The sequence below is a fragment of the Gambusia affinis genome, linkage group LG15 (genome assembly GCF_019740435.1).
Source record: "Gambusia affinis linkage group LG15, SWU_Gaff_1.0, whole genome shotgun sequence".
NCBI lineage: Eukaryota > Metazoa > Chordata > Actinopteri > Cyprinodontiformes > Poeciliidae > Gambusia > Gambusia affinis.
In genome coordinates this window covers 4,179,913-4,203,443 of record NC_057882.1, presented here as the reverse complement: position 1 = coordinate 4,203,443, position 23,531 = coordinate 4,179,913, and the positions used below count along the sequence as shown (strand labels likewise).

General features: G+C 37.0%; 3 protein-coding genes across 10 annotated transcripts in view; 2 read left to right on the top strand and 1 right to left on the bottom strand.

The window, feature by feature from the left end:
• Window positions 1–1,987, top strand: part of arhgef12b (Rho guanine nucleotide exchange factor (GEF) 12b) — a 39,616-nt gene extending 37,629 nt beyond the window's left edge. The window contains exons 36-37 of one of the 2 annotated variants that reach the window (XR_006372964.1): window positions 73–780; window positions 1,697–1,987. Coding sequence is in view for 1 of the 2 variants with exons in the window: in XM_044141002.1 (XP_043996937.1) it covers window positions 73–86 (14 nt within the window). In the remaining variant the exon portion in view is untranslated. Of the gene's footprint in view, window positions 1–72 lie in introns of both variants that reach the window. The other variant, XM_044141002.1, reaches the window with a different exon arrangement.
• Window positions 1,988–2,868: 881 nt separating this feature from the next.
• tlcd5b (TLC domain containing 5b) lies at window positions 2,869–10,214 on the bottom strand. Of its 2 annotated transcripts, XM_044141001.1 has the most exons (3): window positions 10,080–10,214; window positions 8,348–8,559; window positions 2,869–3,628 (listed from the first exon to the last, which is right to left on the bottom strand). In XM_044141001.1, the coding sequence occupies exons 2-3, from the start codon at window positions 8,535–8,537 to the stop codon at window positions 3,090–3,092; spliced, it is 729 nt and encodes a 242-aa protein (XP_043996936.1). In that variant the 5' UTR covers window positions 8,538–8,559; window positions 10,080–10,214; the 3' UTR covers window positions 2,869–3,089. The 2 variants fall into 2 exon arrangements, with proteins under 2 accessions (XP_043996936.1, XP_043996935.1); XM_044141000.1 differs by lacking the exon at window positions 10,080–10,214 and having other exon boundaries at window positions 8,348–8,569.
• On the top strand, window positions 3,507–23,509 carry rcc1l (RCC1 like). 6 transcript variants are annotated; one of them, XM_044140996.1, is made up of 13 exons: window positions 3,507–3,611; window positions 13,726–14,002; window positions 14,278–14,407; window positions 15,122–15,250; window positions 16,140–16,206; window positions 16,443–16,494; window positions 17,299–17,383; window positions 17,993–18,174; window positions 18,792–18,854; window positions 19,780–19,867; window positions 19,991–20,164; window positions 21,326–21,411; window positions 22,879–23,509. In XM_044140996.1, the coding sequence occupies exons 2-13, from the start codon at window positions 13,727–13,729 to the stop codon at window positions 22,954–22,956; spliced, it is 1,410 nt and encodes a 469-aa protein (XP_043996931.1). In that variant the 5' UTR covers window positions 3,507–3,611; window position 13,726; the 3' UTR covers window positions 22,957–23,509. The 6 variants fall into 6 exon arrangements, with proteins under 6 accessions (XP_043996931.1, XP_043996930.1, XP_043996933.1 ...); XM_044140995.1 differs by lacking the exon at window positions 3,507–3,611 and adding an exon at window positions 12,777–12,951; XM_044140993.1 differs by lacking the exon at window positions 3,507–3,611 and adding an exon at window positions 12,976–13,075.
• The last annotated feature ends 22 nt before the right edge of the window (window positions 23,510–23,531 follow it).

Below are 23,531 nucleotides of genomic sequence, written 5' to 3'. Positions count from 1 at the left end.
TCAGCTCTCTTTGCGTACATGTGACTGTTTTTACTCCACCTGTCATCAAACACCCTGTCTACTTTGTTTCAGAGGGACTGCAGTGATCGTAGACCCGATCTGAGTCAAATGGGGGATTTCACTTCACTTTAAGCCACCGATAATGGAAGCTCTACTGGGCAAAGCATGATTATCATGTTTTACCTGCAGAGACCTTTCCCTATAAAACAATTAACTGTAAACTGATCGTAAACACTGGATGTATGAAATGGAAAAAGGGAGCTTTGGCGAGGCGTTCAGGACTCCATGGATGCTTCAACAGCATGGAAGTAAAAGTGCTATCTCGTAATGATATTTCCCCCGAAGAAAAAGAGATTCAGATGTTACTGCCAAGCCACAAATGTTTTCAACAACTCAGAGGCAGACAAACTAAAATATTGTTTTTAATGGATTGAGATAAGCAGAAATGAGAGTCACTGTGAAAAACGTTTTATGCCCAACGCAAACTCTGATTACTTGGATGTTTTATTTCACTGGTCACTGAAATCCCATTTAACTGATCCAGCACGTTTGTCATTTCTTCACTGATTTTTTTCACACATGATAGTCTGATAGATTTGGATTGATTGGGACCAAAATTGCAACATTTGTTACATTTTCAGCTGCTACGGTTCTCTTTTACACTACCTTTGAAAAGCATATTCCCCTCCTCGCCTGTGGTGGCGCTGCATCAAGGACCACTGAAGGAAACGATTCAAAAGCCTCTGAAGACACGGAGAACAACTTCCTTCTTCTCAAAATGTAAACAAATATGGAGTGACGTCAGATTTTAGCGGTTGTAGGATTTCTCTTTTGTTGTTGGTAAAAGACAACAAACCATCTGTTCCACTAGAGCTGGACATGTACGTTTGTTTTGGTTGTATTTACCCAAAATGGGCTCTTTGGATTATAAAGGTTGCGGACCCCTGATCTAGACAAAAATATTTGGTAAGATTTAATGTTTTTGCAGTGCATTCAAACTAGTTAAAAAAACCTTTTGTGTAAGGAAACCCAGTAAATTGCATTTACTCCTCATAGACAAGCACACAGTGACAGTGGAGAAGAAAACTTAAGGCATTCCAGCTTATATTATGAATATTGTCAGAAAAAGTCTCAGCTACTGTACATTCCCCATTTGGAAGCAATTTATATTTACTTGGCTGGTTTTAGGCATTCAGATGAAGCAGAATCCTGAATCAGTGCAGTCTTAGTAATATACTACAAAATTAAATATTACAAACCGCAAAATATTACCAGATATTTTTGATCTAGTTTCTACTACAAATAAATTGAAATGAGACAAAACTAACTTGAAGGTAGCTTTTCAGGAAGGTAAGGGGGCTTGTTTTAAGATAATTCCTTAATATTGATTTAAAAAGTACTAGTTTCACTGGAAGACAAACATATAACATGGAAAAAATGTCTTGTTATAATGTATTAAGTTTTTTTTTTTAAATTACAACAAGCTCCTACTAGTAAGTTAGCTTTCTTGTTTCAAGTGTGCTAAGATATTTGCACCAGAATCTAGACCCAAAAACAAACAAAAAAACTTAGTAATATTTAGTGTTTTTGCTGTGACGCCGTTTACCTCCTGTCCAGTTGAGTGGAGTTAATTAAACTCCATTGTTTTTGCTACAGGCTCCCTCTAATGTGTTTGGTTGATTACTTCTTTTTAAAGGTTGGACTCACTGGCCGTAAGACTGCGCCGAACACACTGTGGCTTTCACTTCTTGGACAATAAAGCAAAGACGGACTGAGGAGAGACATGTTGTAATGTAAAGATGTTTAATGTAAAATGTTTAAAGTGTATCAGCTCCGTGGTTTTATCCACTGTTCCTTGTTTTGCACCATGACGTCATGTAATGTATCGACACAAACTACTTAAAGAAGATTTATTATCAAACTGTTCTAAGCTGTTCCACAAGTGTTGCTTTTTATTGTTTTAATAATATAACAGTAGTTTCTCCTCTGTTCTGACTCGGACATGAGTTTTTCAACATTTTCTGGACTTGTTCTGTAGGCCAGATTCAAAACTTACCTGCTGCACTTTGAATTACCAAAAAGTACAAATATGTATTGGCATTCATTTAGCACAAGGGAATGAAAAGGTTTGTTTAAATGTCCAAAATGGAGGTATGAATTGGTGAACTGACCCGGAATAAATCTGAAGTTCTGATTTCTGAAGATTTTGGTTTCACCTTTTGGTCCCTTTAATCTTCTGCAATCTGCCGTGAAGCAAAAAAGGTTACAAAAATTCAAATCAATCTGCTGGCAAATATTTTAAGTCTCAGGGTAAGTTTGACTCCACAAGACGGACGTAAACAATGTTGACAAATAGAGGCTTATAGTAATGAAAGTATGTCATTATTTATCATCTTTATGTCAAATAAAGGTGTCCATAGCACCTTTAGCACCATAAAAGCAATCATTCAGAAGTAAGAATTAAAGTGAGGTTCTGTTTTATCAGCAATGGTTAGCATGCTAACTATTCAGCTTGAAGCTAAATATTTATCTTCAAATTAAATATAGGATTTAGCTGGCAAGCTAAATATTCACATAACAAGCCAACTAACACTTAGTTTGTAATGTAAATATTTTACCAGCTCAGAGACTGGGCGTTATGTCAAATCGTCATATGCTTAGTATGAATTGGCTGTATCTATCAGACAAGTATATGCTGTCATTACCATAAGATTTTATTTAATCTGCAACATAAAGTCATGATATATATATATATATATATATATATATATATATATATATATATATATTAATATATATATATATATATATTAATATATATATATATATATATTAATATATATATTATATATGCTATTCTGAGCGTATGATGATCTGACAGAACATGGGCCCCAATGTTCTGTCAGGGCCCACTTTTATTTAGTTTAAAAGATAAACGTACTTATCAAGGTTTTTCAGAATTATTTTTCCACAGACTTTAAAAAAGTTGCAGTCCACCGTACCGCAGGTAAAATAAAATTTTAAAAAATAATAAATTCACAGAGGGTCTGTTAAAAAACATGTGAAAGCAGTTGAGTTAGTCTTGTCAATCACTCTTTGTGCCCAACTGGTTTTTCTTCGCTCGTGTCCTTGAGCTCACGGTTCACCATCCACTTCCTGTATTTGGCCCTGGTCTTCTTGTAGCCGAACCTGGCGATGTCCACCATGAACACCCAGGCTAGCAGATACATGACCACGCCGCCGAGCTTCATTATCAGCAAAGTCCTGGGCGAAGTGAGCTCGCAGTAAAACATGACGGTCCCCACGCCGACGCGCACCGTGGCGAACAGCAGGATGAAGAGCAGGTCCACGGCGTCGCCCAGCAGGCTGTCGTAGAGTCCCAGCTGGCGGAGGAACCAGCGGCTCTGCAGCAGCGGGTTGGTGATCTCGCTGCCGAAGATCACCCCGCAGGTCTCACAGCCCGACACGCCCATCAGCAGCGCCAGGAGGATGCCCACGATGCTGGCGGCGTGATGAGCCAGCATGATTGGGCCCTCGCTCCGGTAGCACACGCACCAACCCAGGTCAAAGAAGAAGTAGCCGAGGCAGACTGCCAGGGCAGATATCTGGAGGTCAGTGTTTTCTGTGCCTGCAGAGGAGATAAAAAATAAAATCTTAATCCTATAAGAATGTAACTATTGAACCAATAACATCCGTCTTCAAAACATTTTTTGAGGTCTACAGGTTTAGTGTGATACTTTTAACCCCTATTCTTTGCAAAGCTAAACCCACCGAACCTGTTTTTGTATGGAAGTAAATATGTGCCGTCAGAATTTGAATAAAAAATACCTCTGAAATTTGAATGTTGTATATTAGTGCTTACTTTTTCAGTATTAAAATAAATTCAGAATATATTTTTAACCTAAAAAAAAATTCAATGTCATTATTTTTGCAGTAAAAAAAAATTCGGTGTAAATTTTTTTACATGGTTGCAATTTTCAGTTATTAAAAAAATTCACATTCCTATTTCAAAGTGATCAAATTTTCAATATACATATTTTTCACAGTTTAAATTTTCAGTGTTAAAAAATTCAGCATATAAAAAATTCAACTTTTCAAAATTCGTTGTGCTCAAATTCGCCGTCTCAAATTCACCGTCTAAAAATTAGCTGTCTCAAATTCAGCGCCTAAAAATTCGCTGTAAAATGGCCAAGGTTACTTCAGGTCACAGACATTAGCAATGGATGTCCGATTCCAACATCCACATAATCACGTGACACAACCGTCATATTGAAGAAATACCAGCATCACCCAGGCTGGCGACCATGGAAAATGACGCAAAACCCAACGGTGAGTTTAATGCTTTCATATTTCTATAGTATATTTTATTTTGTGCATGAAGTTTGATACATTATCTTAAAGCCTGATTTAAAACACGGGTTGGGCCGTTGTTAATCTTACAAATTGTAGATTTATTTGTGTTTTATATAGTTTCTATAATTTTAATGAGAGAAGAGCACAGTAGGATTGCCATCCCTTTAAGTAAAATACGGAATCGCCCCGTAACGAGACGCGATTTGTTCGGTATTTCTGTATGTCCGACAGTAACGCCTATCACATGCATATAAACATTTAGTGTAACAATAATTACAAAAATAAAACACAAGACATGTTAAGCTCAGCTAATGTGGCGGGAGCTAGTAAGGACCCCAGAACGCTTTGGACCATTGATGATGTCACGGTTGCCTAGAAACACTAGGTGCAAAAGAGGGTTAGCAGTCGTGGTGAGCCGTTCTCAACCTGCGTCTTTTTAAAACGTCCTCAACCGATACTCTACCATGTCCTAGCAAAGATACAGGAGAGGGAAGACACACATGCCATGCTGAACAGTGTCAGTGGGGATGAATGCTAGCAATTGTAAAAAAAAAATTAAGAGGGAAACTGAAGAAATTATACTGTCTCTTTATTCTTTAAAACTTATGGTACTGCAGTTTTAGTTTCTCTAGTGAAATAGAATGACACTTTCCATCTGCTAGATCCTTATTTTAATTTCTGAAAGGTGGGAACCCTACAGCACAGAGCTTTCCTGAGTAAAAGTGATCATTCTCATGAAGTGTAAATTTCTTTTTAACTAATCCTTTTTCAACTGCTACTTTGTCTTTTATATATTTTGTGACTACAGGGTAGTCAGGATGCTATTGTTGAATCTGCAAGCCACTTACTTAATTTACTAACTGAAAGACCACGGAGTGGAGGAAGAGGAGACCTGATGAAATTCTGGACTGGATGGGAAAATCTGCCAGCAAGTCTGTCTGTGGAGATTGTTCGTGGAAACTACACCACATGCTACAAAACACTAAGAATTCCTTGTCACTACTGGAATTACAACTCTTTCAGTGAGGATTTTGTAGCATGCATTTCCTCTACGCATGATCTGGCTTTGGCTTGCTTTGAGTGATTGACCTGTTAAAAAAAATAAATAAATAAAAAACAATCTACATTTAAGCTGTAGCAGTTCTTTGTTTGTGAATCAGTTTGTTAAAACAAAACAGTTTTGTTGAAATGTAGAATCAATTCAATTTTCTGATTTTGTCAGATCACAAGTTCGATACATATGTTTAAATGTGATCATATGTATTACTCATTAGAGCGACAACATTGCTGTTACTCTAATTTCTCTAGTTTTGTCAAATTCAAAACTAGAGGAACTAGAATAACACAATGTTCAGAGTAGATATTTCATTTCTCTGAGTCAGTACTGTTTGTACAGGCAGTTTTAAATATGAAACTGAAATTGTTTTTTTATGCAAAATTTTATTGAATGTACTTAGATGAGTTCATATATGCTTTAGGTATTAGAAAATAAACAACATAAGACAAAACTTTTTCTGATTCTTATAATTGAAGTAATGTAAAGCAATACAAAAATGTACAAATGTACCTAATGGGTTCCTTTTGAGTAAAGAAAAAAAACAAATTACAAATTTAGAACATTTTTGTTCTCTGACATGTCTACCATAAAAGCACTAAAATTCACCTCTGTGGTAACATGATCAGCATTTTGCTTTACATTTCATAAATGGTGAATTTTTAAACTGGCACGGAAGCATATTGCTGTCACAGGAAAAAAAATTGAGCGCTATCACGTTATAACGTCATATGTATCTTATTAAAATGTTATCTTGTTAAAACATGATTGCCTTTGTTGATTTTGGTTGCTTGGTTACAAACAGCCGTTTGCCGTTATTCAGCTATTGTTATTAAATAAAAATCTGAACATAAAATGTTCAGCAAATACATCTGAGCCTCCGTTATAATCTTAATAACCTCTGTCAAGGCACCGTGGGGTTCAGGAATTGGATGATGTGTACGACCAAGAACCCAGAGCAGGTTAGGAGTCATGTTGCTTCAGTTCGAAGTGGGTGATTGTCCCAGCCACTGCAGAAAGTATCCAGATCATCCTGCAGACATGGCAGGAAGACATAATGGCAACAGAAGAGGAGTGCTTCATTTGAAATGTCCAGGTATCCCTCTTCTTTAAGGTAGTGTATACGTCATAATAGATGCACGTTACAGCCATCCACAGATCTCTCCACAGTCGCTCAGTCCTTCAATTATGGAGTAATAAACGATTAAAAACTGCCCTTCAAATCTCATCATATTGAAGACCACACAAAGCTAATGTTACTATAGACATTCAAAAGCATCACATATTGAAACTTGTCATTTGTACAAACCTTTGATTGTGCACACTCTTCCCAGATATAAAACTGCTTCTTCCTGCTCCAAACGATCACGGAGTCTATCAAAAATATGATTCAGCAAAAGTTCCTTGAAAAAAGAAAAAAAACATTAAAAAAATTGCCAGTAAAATAAAAAAGTATTTTGACATCAGTAGGTCAGCATTGAGAAGTCACAGTAATCTAAATTAAATTATGATATTTAATCTAAAATAAGTTAACAGATGTACTTACAAGCATATATTTTCTTGAAAATTAGTTAAAATCAACTGAAAAAACAAAGGCGGTTGTTTATAGTGTTGCTAGGTAACAGAACGAGGTTTTAGGCAAAGTAAAAAGAATGTAAATTAATATTGTATATCAACAATTGTCAGATAAGAGAAGCAGTATTTTGGATGATGTTGTAATGAAGTCACCTGAACAATACGGTAGCTGAACAGAATGGGGTTGTGGTTATAATTAATGTCGGAAAGTGTTCACAGCCCCTCTTTGAAGCACACAAGGCAGCCATATTAGCGGTAGCATCTCCTGAAAAATTACGACTTTACTAAGACTGCCTGTCTCAGTCTCACCTAAGACAACATACAAACAACCCAGAATGTCGCCACCCATCAGTTCTCTTTAAAGATTCTAGACTTGACCCAAGTGGTATTTCTTTTTGAAATAAAACTGGGGAAATTGGACGTGGGACAGCGGGGAGGGGCTGGGGGTGCTAGGAGGTAGCAAGATGTAATATGCCGGCACTACACGGTGTAAGATTAACAACGGCCCAACCCGTGTTTTAAATCAGGCTTTAAGATAATGTATCAAACTTCATGCACAAAATAAAATATACTATAGAAATATGAAAGCATTAAACTCACCGTTGGGTTTGCGTTGCCTCCATGGTCGCCAGCCTGGGTGATGCTGGTATTTCTTCAATATGACGGTTGTGTCACGTGATTATGTGGATGTTGGAATCGGACATCCATTGCTAATGTCTGTGACCTGAAGTAACCTTGGCCATTTTACAGCGAATTTTAGACGCTGAATTTGAGACAGCGAATTTTTAGACGGTGAATTTGAGACGGCGAATTTGAGCACAACGAATTTTGAAAAGTTGAATTTTTTATATGCTGAATTTTTTAACACTGAAAATTTAAACTGTGAAAAATATGTATATTGAAAATTTGATCACTTTGAAATAGGAATGTGAATTTTTTTAATAACTGAAAATTGCAACCATGTAAAAAATTTTACACCGAATTTTTTTTTACTGCAAAAATAATGACATTGAAATTTTTTTTAGGTTAAAAATATATTCTGAATTTATTTTAATACTGAAAAAGTAAGCACTAATATACAACATTCAAATTTCAGAGGTATTTTTTATTCAAATTCTGATGGCACATATTTACTTCCATATTTTTGTGTCCATGCTCAGCATGTCTTCAGATTCAACTGCATCAGAATGGTTTCTGGTCTTTTTTGAACTTCTGGGAATCAGACCTCCAAAATTATCTTATTTGGTTTAAACATAGAGAACCATCTTAAATTGGCTTTGGATTTATTGTTCTGAGTAACAATCCGCCATGTTTGCCTTCGAACTGAACCATCGCATCACAGTTTCTGTGTTTTGCGCTGCTGACCTGCATGTGTGAAGGGCCAGGGACCGTCAACAAACACAACGTATGCCGTCAGCAGCACTATGATCACGCCATGGGTCAAGGTGACCAAGCGGCAGTTCCACTCGGGCCCTCGGTGAGAGAAGGTGGAGCAGAACAACAGGTAGAGGCACAGCCAGCCAATCAGGCTGCAGATCACCTCCAACGTAGGCATGGCAGTCTTGATGGACGTAAGACTGGACATGGACAAAGATATAGTAGTGTTAGCATGTTATGATGTCATATAGTTATTGAAAAGATGATAAATTTCACCTAGAATATACACTAAAATATATATTTAGGCTTTCAAAACGCTCTAATCTAATTGGTCAGTTGTGACCTCATCAGATTCCCAGGCCTTGTACAAACCCACCTGAATAAAGAATATTTTCTTCACATCATTTAAAAAGTTAATATAATACACAGAGAATCTGTTTCGGGATGGTTTTCATCCACGCTAACCCACACAAATGTACAATGGACTATTAAGGCCATTGTAGACAGAAAAAAATCTATGGAGAAAATTCCTGCCAAAACTCTGAAATGTTATAGAAAAATAAAGCAAGCGAATTTCTGAGTTTCAATAATCAAACACTTCCAACTTTTGAAAATCCAAGAGTTTAAAACTTTTCACTCAGAGATGTTTGTTGTTATTTTTGTATTGATTATTGATTATTCTCAAAATTTGAGTTATTTCTAGCAAATTCTCAACTTTTCAAACTCAGATTTCCACATTTTTTCTTTTTTAAATATAGACACGTACTTAGAACTCAAGTTTGGAGTTTTGTGCCTTTGGTAAGGCACCGACCCATCAGTGGGTCCGAGAGTTCGTGACGTCAGAGCTTATTCAGCAAATGTTTTTCCATCTCCTCTTTACCACATCCGCTCTTTTTCAGACAAGCCTAAAACCACTTCAAGTGAGCATAAAAAGTTTTTGCAAAATTAAGGAAGCTATTTCAAATTTTGCTGTTTCCATCAACCATTTCTAATGCAGTTCTTTAAAATGCGCGAAAACAAATGTTTATGGAAACGCAGTGACAGTATCGTGCTGTATGAGTAGCTACTCCCACAGCTACTCTATATTAGATATATTAAGAACAGGAAAGCTGGTCGGAGTTGATGGGACAGTCCTGAAGAAAACACAGAGCTACAGTGAAATTCTAAAGCATAATCATGTGTTAAGATGGTTTAGTCAAAGTCTAGACCTAAATTCAAGACTTGAACTTTGATGTTAACAGACAGTCTGACAGATCCTGAGCTACTTTAGTCACAGCTTTCACTCTGTAGACGAACAAAACTGTCAGAGACAAACCCAGAATACTTTTAGTAAATGTTGAATCAAAGGGGTTGAATACTTTTCTTTATGCAATATGCTTGAAACTTTTTAAACAGAGCATCATTTGGCTTCCATTTCACAACCATTCACTACTTTATTAGTCTATCTTATAAAATCCTACCATACATATGAATAATAAATAAATTTCCAAGGCACTTCTTAAAATAACGCAGATTTTTTTGTCATTACTTTTCTGCTTCGCATGAGAATTAAAAAAAAAAATCTTTTAATGTATTAAAACTACAATGCAAAGTCAAATATAATGACTTCCTTTACTGAAGGCTGCAGAAATATGAGAGATACTTAACACTAGTTTTATGCAGAATTTCTGGGCATGTTTTTGAGCCCAAAGTGTTTATTTTAAAAGCGTCTCTGACTCACCTTAACCCCCCGTTCTCTCAGTCCTCAGATTCATGTTGCACTGAGTTTTCCTCAGCCTGCATCGTCCTTCCTGCTCCATAAAGGCATAATAATAAAGACTCCAGCAGCAGGTTTCAACCAGACACACACTCAGTCTGCTAAGTTGGCAGAAATGCCTTGTGCAGGCCTCCGTAGACAGTCGGTGAATCCTGAATCCCTCCCTCTAGATCTCACAGTTTATCCTCTTAAAGGATTAGTCGCTACTTCTCGGCAGATACCTGCTTTTAGACGGGACGACCGATATGAAGGGGCTCATTCAGCAAACTAACAAAACCTCAATTTAGCAGTTGGTTAGATTAACTGTTACTTGTTTCAGGCATCAGCATAATTATTCGGCTGCAGCAAGAGGCATAGCGATAGATGATAATGAGGGGAGGTGTTAAAATGCTGTATTGCTGCTAGGGCTAAAACAGTTAATCAGACTGATCATGATCAATCAATTATTCAAGTAATTGTTGACAAATTTAGTAATCAATGGATCGTTAACTGGCTCGAAAAAAGGCAATTTTTTGAAAGGACAGCACACTCAGAGCAGTAATTAAACCAAAACTACAGAAATATATACATTGTGCATTTAAAATAAAACCCTCTTTGTCTGTACAAATGTCCCACCCAAACCTCCTCAAGTTGGAATTTTAGCTTCACTTTGTTAAAATTCTGTAAATAAAAAGTATCCATTTAGGCACATTTTGCTATTCATTTTCATATCTTAAAAGTAAATGGATTTATTGATTTCTTTTTTTACATCTTAAAAACACAAAAATAAAAAGTACAAATAACATCATACAGTCACCAATTGAGGAAACCAGTGACAAACATTAGGTTTTAATGATCAAAATCATATGTTTTGTCAGTGTTGTGGTTAAGGCAACTCTAAACAGGTGGACTTTAAGCCTTTATTTAAGGGAACTCTGTTTCTGCTGTTTTGCAGTTTTAAGAAAGTTTGTTGTACCAGATTTCTGATGCGTAGAAGCTGAATGCTGCTTCTCCACTTTTAGTTCTGGGGATGCAGCTCATTTTAGGCAGTGAAATGTACATTTTCTTATTTAAAACGGAATTGAATTATTTGTGTATTTGATGCATTTTTAATATTGTTTAAAATAAATGGTTAAGTGAAAAATTGGCTAAGGGTTTCATGTTTTTTTTATCTGATTTCTTGTGTTAAAATAACCGTCAGCTGCAATTGACGGTTATGACTGTGACTTTTATCTCTACAGTAATCTAATGCCATCAGCATAAATCTTTGTCTTTGAATGGGAATTATAAAGCTTTGGAGTGTCAAAGTCCAGAGTGGTGACATTTGTAAAATATAAACAGATACCAGGTGTAACACTCAGACGCATAGTAGCTCTAGACGCTGCTCTCACACCGTCTGATGGACTTTCAGAAGCGCCTCACTCCCTGTGTGTGTGTGTGTGTGTGTGTGTGCACAGACAGGAACAGAAGCAGCGTCAGAGCTGACTCAGGTGAGGCCTTTCCACCTGACTCACCTGGGAGCTCGTTCAGCCGCTGTTGATGCAGTTCTGATGACCCGTGAGGTTAAGGTCAGACTCTCACCTGACCGACTGTCCTGCAGCATTAACTCGTTTCCAGATCAGCTCTAATCCTGCACGACAGCGGATTGTCGCTTGATTGTGCACAGTTGAAGCAAATGCAGCTGTGCTCACTGAACTGCTTTTTGTTCTTAGTGCACATCAATAAAATGAAGAAGTGTTGATCTGTGCAGCAAAAATATTTAATGGGAAAACATGCAATGTATGAAAATACAATCAGGTGGTGGGTTGAGATGTGGACATGTAATTAATATTGTCAGGAAACACTGAAAATATAAAGATCCTGAAGAGGTATACAATAATTAGTTTTCAATTTGGTTTTTATTCATGCTTTTTGGTTTTGTTCCCTCTTGTGGCCATTTAAACTTTTCATGCCGTATTGGTTTGTTTCTTTTCATTTCCTTTGTTTGTTTTAATTTATGCCATGAATTGTTTTTTTATGTTTTCACGTTTTTCATCTTTTTATAACTCACCCCCCTCTTTTCATAGCTCTGTCTAATGATTTTCTTGTTTTGTTTGACATTTCCATCAAAGCAATTTTGGTACACATAAAACTTGTTTTAATCCATTTTGGCACTAATTGTGCATAATTTTGTTTATATTATTTATTTTTCTGCTACACTGATGTGGATATAAACTTTGTTTTACGTGTATATTACATTCAGACTGGTTCTATATATTTTCAACTATCAGTTGACAATTTAACAAATAGTATAGTATAGAATAGAATAGAAATATACTTTACTGTCTCACAGGGAATTCCAGGTGCACAAACAAGAAAATAATGGTAAGTGGAAGCATGGAAGACAACGCAAGAAAAGTTTCATTGCATAGCACATTTCATCAATACGGCAATTGAAAGTGTTATAAACGTAAATGTAAACATACAACGATAAACAATAAAACATTACAATGCAGAAGCAAAGTAAAGTAATTTGAAATCTGAATAAGCATTACAATTAATGAAGCCCCTCTCAGTGTAATTTTACTTATGCATTTTCATATTTAAACAAATATAAAATCAATGTAAAAAAAAGAAAAGAAAAATACGTATATAGAGTAAGTATATCCTCCGTTCCAGCAGATGGCGTTGTGCTTCCTAAATTAAATGACATTTTACTGTAAGGAAAATTGTACCGGAAGTGTGTACTTTTCTCTCTCATTTAGCTAAAAGTAAACTATAATGACAGTAAAACGTTTTATATCTCTTCGTCTTTTCTACTCCATGTTCTTTGGATTTTAAAATTAATTTCTTTTTGGGAAGGAACGTGAAGGTGACGGTGAGTCCAGACGCTACTTTGATAAAACGTGGAGCAGTTTGTTGAATCTCGCAACTTTTTCTACAAATTTAAGATTCATTTAAATGTTTTCAAGAATACAATTTCATTGGAAAAACGTGAACTGGTAAATATGCCTTAAGAGTGTTTTTACTATAATTCGGCGCTCATGAATTATTTAAAAACCCCTTTATATTTCATTGGTGGAATAATTTATACTTGGTTGTTTGTCTTGCACGTTTGGAAAACGTTAAATACGTTTAATCTCCACAAATTAATTCATTGCCAACAGCTCTATCTATCTGAATATTTGTGTCATACCCGGATTCTTTTTGAAGAGAAAAAAAATCAGGGTGTTTTTACTGAAAAAAACACAGTAAAGGAGAATGCACTAAATAAAATGAGAAAAATAAATAATTAAGTAAACTAATTAGTAAAACAGTAAGATTATAAGTAAAGTGAAAGATTTAAGTCACACCGGAAAGTATGATATATTTCAATATTTAAATTTTGGGTTGCAACATTGGGTACATTAATTACTTTACAATTTATTTACGTATTGCCCATTTTGACAGGATCAGTGTTTTACTAATTTTCTAACGTTTATTAAAAAAAAATATTATGTTATAAAATGACGCCATGTGTTGAATTTATTTTGCAGTTTTAAATTTAAAATACTTTGAAACTTCTCTACATTTTTTATTATATCCGAATGTTGATTTTAGTTACTATTAAACATCTTTAATGATATTTGTGTCCCTCTGCTTGTTTCTTCAGGATGGCTCTCCCGTGTCTCTGCCCTCGCCACATGCGGTTGGCCCTGCGTGTGTGTGGCTACGCGACACTCAGCGGGGCGTCCAGACCGCAGGAGAAGAGCGGCGAGCCAGTTTTCCAGTACGTCGGCGAGCACCGGAGGCCGACCCACAAAGTGTTTGTTTGGGGCTTCAGCTTCACCGGGGCACTGGGGATCCCCAGCTTCGTGGTGCCGGACAGTGGCAGGAAAAATCCTCGCAGATATCAGTACACTCCATACCGCCTGGAGACTGCAGAGCAGGTAAACCTCACTAGCTGCATTTCTTTTAACCATATAGAATTGCGCAAATTGACATGATGAAAATAAATGTGCTGAACAGAAACACACCAGTTTTTAGAAAACTAACTTTTTTTGATGGGTTCAGAATAGAATCTCACCGCTTTCCACATTTTTATTTATAGAGACATTTGAAAACCTTGTTGATCTATCACATAAGATCCAAGTAGAAAACATTGTAGTTTGTGATTTAGTGTAGTTTTTCGTTATCTTAAAGCTCTTCTGCTCTTGTGTTGCAGATTTCATCGGCTGCTTGTGGTTACGGCTTCACTCTCATGGCCTCTTCAACCAAAGACGTGACCAAACTTTGGGGCATGGGCCTGAACAAGGACTCCCAGCTGGGCTTCCAGCGCACACAACACAGCGCCCGTAAGAGCTGGACTGCTGCTTCCTACTTCTGTTCTTACACCGCAAAACCAGAAAATCTTACCAAGTATTTTATGTTTAGTTTCTTGTGCAAATATCTTATAACATGTAAGTTAGTTTTGTCTTATTTTACAAGTACCTTCCTAGTGAGGCCCATTACACTATTCAAGAATCTTGAACAGTGATTAATTCTTGAATAGTGATAAAGTGACCAATTTCACTGGTAGATTATTCCACTTATAACAAAACTTTTTTGTGTTTCCATTAAGCCTATTTATTTTCAGAATATCAAATTGCACAAATATATGATCAATGGAAATGCAGATTCTGTCAGTTTTAAGGAGATAAATGGTGTGAATACTTGTTTGCCCATTACACCTAAATATTTACATAAACCTTTATTTTTACAGAAGTGCCTGAAAACTTGTTTCTACTTCCAGGTTATGGTCTTTAGACAAAAAAAAATTAAATACAATTTTACTCATTTGTGTTAAAATAAATCTGCATTGTTACATAAATTGGAAAAGCTAAGGTTGCTCTGTAATGGGAACATTGGTGTTCAGGCACTTAAAAAATCCTTAAGACATCTGGGTTGAGTATTGTTACAAAGTTAAATTGATCTAAAACGGAAAATCTAATAGACAATTTCTTTGACATAGATGAGCTTTTCCCAGACTGAGTTTCTGAAGGAATGCATTTGTTGTTTCCTCCATCCAGATAAAAGCTACGACTACGTTCTGGAGCCGTCGCCGGTGGCGCTGCCTCTCTCCCAGCCTCAGCAGACCAGAGTGGTCCAGGTGTCCTGCGGCCGCGCCCACTCCCTGGTCCTCACCGACCAGGAGGGAGGTAAGAACCACGACGAATCCTGGACAACAAAGACCTCTGCTCATGTTTTCCTTTTATAAGGAAAACACGGATGAGGACAAAATAGAGGAAATTTAAGCCCCGAGTTTCAGCCATCAACCTCCATTTTATGTACATCGAATGAGATCCCACACTTTTGCTCAAAAATTAAAATTTTTTAGCAAAAATAGTAGCTCGTTTTACGTCAGTAATTGCTTAATATTGATAAAAGGTACTAGGTTCACTGACAGATTATTTCACTTATAACAACCCATTTTCCCATGTGTTTACTGACAGTGGAACTAATAATTCCAGTATTAAGGAAAAAAGTTCTTATAAGTTGCTAAAAAGTTACTTTTAATTGAGTTTTGTCTTATTTCAGGTGTACTAAGATATTTGGCCTAGAAACTAGACACAAATACTTAATTTACCATGTTTGGATTGGTGCACTGAAGAAAATTGTTTTCATGCAAACAGTGCAAAAGGTTAGTTTCATGCCCTGGAAGATTTAGTTTATAGTGACTTTAGCTGCTCTCCAGGAAGTTTGAATACAAACCGGTAACTGGTTTGTGGTAACGTGTCCGGGTTTTCTTTTTAACTTGTAAAGACAATCGTGGCCAACCCAAACCAAGGTTCTGCTGAAGATTATTAGATACTGAAGATTAAATTTTTTAAGCCAAGGGTAGATCTACTTTCACTTTTTCCATTTATTTCATTTTAGAAATAACTTATGTTGACCTAATTTATCAGCTCCTCCAACAGAAACTTGCAGCTCTAATTTAACCTGAAGTTGCTGCAGAAGCAAATAAACATGAATTTGGCTTTTTGTTTTCCCTTCTTCTTCATGGATCCTGTTGCATGGTAACTGCCTCCATCGTTCTGCCGTCTCCAGTGTTCAGCATGGGGAACAACGCGTACGGCCAGTGTGGGAGGAAGATCGTTGATGAAGAAGTCTACAGGTCTGTGGTCACACCTTCACCATGAAGTATGACTTGTTTACATTCATCATTTCCCAATCCTTATGTTTTCTTTCTTTCTCTCTCTCCTTCTTTCTTTCTTTCATTTTGGTCGTCTAACATTGTTTGCTGAAAAGTTAAATTTAACATAAAAATATACCATTTTTACCATAGTGTAGAGTGGCTGCAGTAACTGTGCTAACCTCCTGATGGCGCTGTTTCCCCCTGTGTTTCGTCAGTGGCAGCCACATCATTCACAGGATCAAAGGCTTCAGCAGCAGGGTGGTCCAGGTCAGTCGTCTGTCAAAAATATGCAATATGACGAAAAGAAAGGATAGTCCTTTTATAAATGAGAGGTTGAAAGTATAAATCAGGATCTGAATATTAGAACATATTGATCATATGTTCAATGTGACAAACAATATGTTGTTTGTCATTGGACTGGTAAACAACATATCGGACTGGTCAGAAGCTGGGAAGTTTGGAAAACTTTAAAGTATCAACCAGGGCTACAACTAGCAACTTATTTGAGTAATTTATTATTTAATTGATTATTGTGTCGATTAATTAAATTTTTAAAAATTGGCATATTCTGCCCATTTTTTGCTTAACCACTTAGGCTTATTTTATACAATGTTTGAAATGCATTAAAAGATGCAAGCAAACAAATAATTCACTTTCTTTTTTTAAATAAGAAAATAAGCATTTACTATTTAGTTTTTGGCTTAATTGGAGACATTTTACAGAATATGCAGCAGGTGAAGCTTAAATGTCTGGTTAAAGCAGATTTAGAAAAAAAGTAGATTTTTTTAATATTAAATGCAAATATATGTGTTTTTGTACAATTTTGGTTTAACTACTGCTTGGAGTGTGTTGTTCTTTCAGCCAATGGTGTTTTTAATCTGTATACTTAAGTTAACAACTAATTGATTACTAAATTATTTGACAGTCATTTCAGTAATTGATTAATGATAATTGATCTGATTAAGTCTTGTTTCAGTCCTAACTCAGTTCAAATCAGTATTTAGTTTTAGTTGAATCTTACTGCTGGGCTTGAATCTGCAGCAGCTCCTGATTTGGGGTTTTGTCCTCCAGGTGGCGTGTGGGCAGGACCACAGCTTGTTCCTCACTGACACGGGGAAAGTGTTTTCCTGTGGATGGGGAGCCGACGGTCAGACGGGTCAGTGACATTCACACATTAACCCGAGGAGAAGATATTTGACTGTGACTCTCAGTTTCATTGTGAAAGGGTCAGAACTTTGTTGCTGTTTTTTATGCAGAAATGCCCTCGGACAGCCATATTGCTGTTTCATTTCAACTAGTCCTCTTTCACTATCTGGCTTTTATATCCACAGGTGACATGAATATGGAATGTGAGAAATAATGCACTTTTTTTTTTTTACAATTCTTCACTAAGTAACTACAAAGACTGTGAAATGGTCAGAAACATGTGGATGGAGGAGAACATATGCAGAAAGTTGTGTCTCTGAAAATGTTTGGTTAAAGCAAAACAGAGGATACAGGGATTCATTTTTCAAACTTAATAAAGGTGAAAGAGACTCTAATGTCTCCACTTCTCATTTTGTTGCCAAATTTGCTGTCATGTGTTTGTGGAATGACAATAAAGTAAGTCTAAGTGTAAATCATGAGGTACATTTGCACACCTGTAGATTAAAGATGACATCACTATCAATAATCATTTGGAATCAAAAACTGATTTTGAGGAAACTAGAAACCTGAATCAAATCAAGTTGTGTTGATTTGGTTGATTAATGTCGGTATTTCTCAGGTTTGGGCCATCTCAACATCAGCTCCTCCCCGGTGGAAGTGGGAGGCGAGCTCGCCGGCGTGGACGTGCAGCAGATCAGCACATACGGAGACTGCAGCCTGGCCGTTTCCAGGGACGGTCAGCTGTTTGGCTGGGGAAACTCTGAGTACAGACAGCTGGCCTTGGCCACTGAGTCCACCCAGGTGAGGTTTTCAGTGTCTGAACAAGACTTCTGTGTTTGTGGTGGTGAGTTATCACTTCGGGCACAGGAAGTTTTTCTAACAACTGGTTTGACATTTAGACTTTGACCAGGACACCAATAGAGATGCATTGATCCGATATTGATATCTGTGGTTGTACTAGTAGGTTAATCATGTATGGAAGGCAGTTTTAACATGAAATAGGTTTCTTTTGATTGTCTGTGAAGCTGATTTTATGTGAAAAACGACCTGCCATATCTCCTGTACCTGAATCGCAGCCGCCTGTACTAGCTGGTCTCGTTTTTTTGGTTTCCTTTCCAAAGACACACCCTGACATAAAACATCAGATCTCTTGGTCAGGGGTGTTTAAAGATGGAAAGTAGAAGAACAAAGGGTAGAGAAGGACTAAAAAGAGGAGAGGTCTGGAAACAGATGCAGCTAAATGTGCAAAGACTTGTAACTTTTTCACATGAACGGAGCTTTCAGTTGGTAACATCAGATGAGGACGATGAAACGGGTAAGGCAAACCACTAATCAGTCCAGTCAGTGAAGTCAATGTGTGGCGTTGTAGCATGTAATCTAATATGTATGACCCAACGCCCCATAACTTTGTCTTGTAGCAGCTCAGTCAGAAGGAAGAAACAGCATCAAGCAAAATGAGACCACAAACCCACAAAGGACAGGTAGGATTACTTATTGAGTGGATAGCTATTGTTAGAATCAATATAATGAAGAGTATGATGTAGAACTGCATAGAAAAAGGGCCCTGAGATACCAGATAAATCAGCTCATTGCAACGGGTCTGAATTGACCGGAGAACTTTGTGAAAAAATGGAGGATTAAGATCATTTTTAAAATATGATTTAGTGTCAGAGCAGAGCCAGGAGCTGAGTAGTACATTCTCATTTCTTTAGACAATACTGTAATAAAGTCCTAAAGACCATCAGTCCACTGCTCAGGTGTATATTTCTGTTCATAGCAGGTTATGTTTCTTTAAAACTACTGTTATGCTGCAGAAAAAAATGACAGTAGGGTCATTAGAAAGTTGTTCAGCTGTTTTGCAGTTTTCTGGAAGTTTGTTCCAGATTTGTGGTGCATAGAAGCTGAATGCTACTGCTCCATGATTGGTTCTGGTTCTGGGGATGGAGAGCAGAACCAGAAGACCTGAGGGTTCTGGAAGGTTGATACAACAGCAGCAGATATCAGGAAAAAGTCTTGCTGCTTCGTCGTCACAAACCAGACATGTTAAAAAGACGGTACAAGTCTATGGACCCCTTTGGTTTAACGTATCGATTCGTGGATGAAAAATCGATACCTTCCAAGGGTGGAAAAGATTCTAGAAATATGTAGAATGGATATAATTATACAGCTCTAATCATTACACCCAGATTTGGGGCCTGATGGCTGGTATTTAGTTGTGATAACTGAAGCTGTGTGCTGACTGTACATCGTTCCTCTTTAAGTTGTTCCTCTGTGTAAAGTTTTAGCATCTCCACACGTCCAGTGCCTTACATCTAACAACTGAGCTACATCTTCAGTGATTAATGGGCAGCAGCTCCTGCTTCCCTAAGGTCACTGCTGATGTCTTGATGTAATTTCACCGTTTAGATGAACTCTCCACGTCATCTCCCTCTAAAAGGCTGTGGGAAGGTGGTTCAGGCAGCATGTGGAGGAACCCAGGTGGCCGTTCTCAATGGTGAGTCCACAAAGTGATCGTTACCGTTTTCTTGAACTAAACCCAGGAAGGAAAACGCTGACGTACACGGATTCATTCAGGTATCTGAAACCTTCATATCCTGACGTTTCTGAATTCTTCCAGAAAAAGGAGAGGTGTTTGTTTGGGGCTATGGTATTCTGGGAAAAGGTCCGAATCTCTCCGAGTCTTCGTACCCGGAGAGGATTCCTCCCACTCTGTTTGGACGCTCCGAGTTCAACCCCTCTGTGGCCGTCGTCAAGGTCAGGTGTGGCCTCAGCCATTTTGCAGCAGTGACAGGTGAGACTCAGATATGGTCACATTTTAAAGAAATTCTCCTTGACGTTTGAGTTGCCAGGTCATCTTTTAAGTAGCAGAAACGGAAACATCCGCTGGTTTCTCACTGTTTTAAGATTCTGCAACTGAGAATAAATGTTTGAAATGTTGCATTGATGCAGTAATTCAATGTTTCCCAACCCTGGTCCTCAAGACACACTGTCCTACATGTTTTAGAGGTTTCCCTGCTTTAATGTGATTGATTCAACTGATTCAACAAACGCCTGTTAATCAGTCATCAATTGACATCAGCCGGACTGAAGCAAGGAAATACCAAAAACATGCTGGGCAGTGAGTCTAGAGGACCAGGGTTGGGAAACACTGCGGAGCCCCAACCAAATATTGTGTGAAAAAATTAGCATATTTCTCAGAAACTTCACATTTGTGCTTAAGAAAATCTGTTTTTATTTTGTCTAATGTTATATTCTAATTAACTGTGACACAGAATCTAGGGTTTTCATGTCTATGGGAGTTTGTCTTGTTGAATAAAATGAATTTTTCAGTGATAATTTAATTTATTGAGGTTCACTTACAAATTCCTAATTATATAAACCCTTTTTCTCTAAACTAGGGGTCTGCAACCTGCGGCTCTGGAGCTGCGAGTGGCTCTTAATAACTTTGTACAAAATTGATAATTATTGATTTTTCCAAAATATGTAGAATGATAAATCCGGGTTTTATCAGTTTTTCATTTCAATAAATAGTTATTTATTGAAATGATTTATTTATTAAGTGAGACTAAAAGTACTGATGATGTATTTATAGATCCATTTTTCTGGTGCCATTTATCATTTTGGAAATTAGAAACTATGCGTCTCAAATATCAGGATCACATTGAAGAAGATGGGATCCTGATTTATTTTTTAAATGTAAAACTAGAAGTATAATCGTTGTATTTTAAAAATGACAACAAATTTTCTACAGTAGATGTTTATCAAAATGTCAGCTAACATCTGTAGCTCTGAGTTAGCTTGTTTTGCTGCAGGAAGACCTAAAATGCTCTTTGGATTGTTCAGGTTGCAGACTCCTGACCTAAACAAATCATCAGCTTGATTCTTCTGAGGCAGACGGACGTTTAACTCTGAGACGAGACGTTACAATCTGATGTCGCCGTCTGGTTTTCAGATCGAGGTGAACTTTTCGTTTGGGGGAAGAACGTCAGAGGCTGCTTGGGTATCGGAAAGAAAGACGACCAATTCTTCCCCTGGAGAGTAAGAACACTGAACGCATCTTGTTTTGTTTTTGGGCTAAAGGTTTTAAATATGTTGTACAAGTTGGGTATTTAAGTTAGCTTTGTCTCCATCTGGTCTTCATCTATTAAACTTTCAAATCGTAGTCATGTTTGTAATAATTCATAAAGGAACATTTGGTTGTTTAGTGACAGATTTACACTCCAAACACCTAAAAGATGCAGAACCTTTTTTTTTCTTCAACATTAAGTCAGAAGAAACTTCTCTTGTTTTAAATCAGTTATTCTGATGATGAACGTTTTTTGAAGGGTAATTTTGTTTATAGAGACTTCATAATCCATGTTATTTATGGTTTCAGTTGTTTGTGTTTTTTATTGTTTTTGGTGGTTTTATTTTAGATATTTGAAATATCTTCCAGTCACAGTGGGGAGTAGACTGATAAATATTAATAAATTAAAATGTATTGATTTTTGACAGGGCACACTTGCATTATTATGCCATTATCATTATATTAGTTGAAAATAGTCTCAAAATGACAATATTATCATTTACTGCAATAATTTCTGGGACAAATTATTGTCCATCAAAATTTGTCATGACAGGCTTATGTGTGTTGGAATATTGTAAGAAGACAAATGTACTTAATTTTCTTTAGTTGAATCAATAAAAAATACAAAAACTTTGGGTTTGATGAACTTTGACCTGAATATTTTCAGTGTCCAGGTCATTCATGAAAATGAGATCTAGATCTCAACAGGGTTAACCTGCTTAAATAAAGGAAGTATACAAATATTTCCAGTGTAGTTTGGTTTGTTGTTGACTGAAAAAGTCATCAACACTGATTTGTTTTTCTACATGACTTGTGAGTAATATATTTTGCTGCAGGTTGATTTTTCGTGGCCTGTCTCTTCCTATAAGAGGTTCCTGATGTTAAAACCTTAGAACTGACATGGAGTTCTTTCTTTGTCCCATAACTATATGAATAGTACTGTGCAAAAGTTTTAAACCACTATTGCTTTTGACCTACTTTGCTCCAAGAAGCCAGACTTTCACTTTAAAATAGTCTTAATCAGTATTTCTCATTCAGTTCTTGTACCTGACTGTGACAGAATATTGAGCCCTTTGGACTTAAAAATGATAAAAGCAAACAGCCGGCAGCAGATTCTTCACGGTTTCTGTTCTCTGCTGATATATTTTCTGTACGTTGTTGTAAAACTCCAGAACCCGACGGTTTATTAAACGTCTTGCATCTGGAAAGATTGTCTCGCCGTTTTAAACCTCTGCACCTGCTTGTTCCCCCAGAGAGCTTTTCAATTCGCCTCCGCAGACGTACATTAGCATTTAAACAGGATTTGAGGGCGTGGACGTCTCCGTGGAAACCCTGCGGGGTTTGGAGCGCACCAGGAATCAAAATAAACTGAAGTGTGAACAGAAAGATGGAAACGGTTTGTGCTGATGATGTTCTGATCTCTGCGTCTCTCTGTAAAGGTGACGGTTCCAGGTCAGGTGGTGGATGTAGCGTGCGGCGTGGACCACATGGTGGCGCTGGTGAAGTCTCTCCTGTGAGCTGGGATCCATCGGGTGATGACTGAAGGCGGAACCAGAACCAGAACCAGCTCTTTACTTCCAGACTGAATCTGGACTCATTAAATAGACTTTTTTCCTGAGTTTAAATCTCCAGTTGGTCGTTTTGCGTCACATGGAGATTATTTACTGCAGGAAGGAAGAGAAACGGCAAGGAGTTTGGAAAACGAAGCGGTGCTGAGGAATTGGGTTCTAGTTGTTTTTGGTACTTCTGAGTCCACCTGAGAAGATGGACTCAGGTTGTAATAATGTAATCCAACACTGACCATTTTTGCTCAAAAAAATATTTGCAAATAAATATTTTCATTTGCAAATAAAAATGTGCTTATATAATAAGCACATTCTGATAAGTCAGTTTGTTCTATTTTATGCTTCCATATAATTGTTTTTGAAAGATCTCCCTCCACTGAGCTCGTCAGTTTCTGAGACAAACTGGATGAATAAAACCTGTTAATTCACCGAATCGGTTTGTCCCAGCGCTGGGCCATTTGGCTTAAAAAAATAAAGGACAATAAAATCTTTTATTTTCATACCAGATCTGATTTTAATCTTTTTTT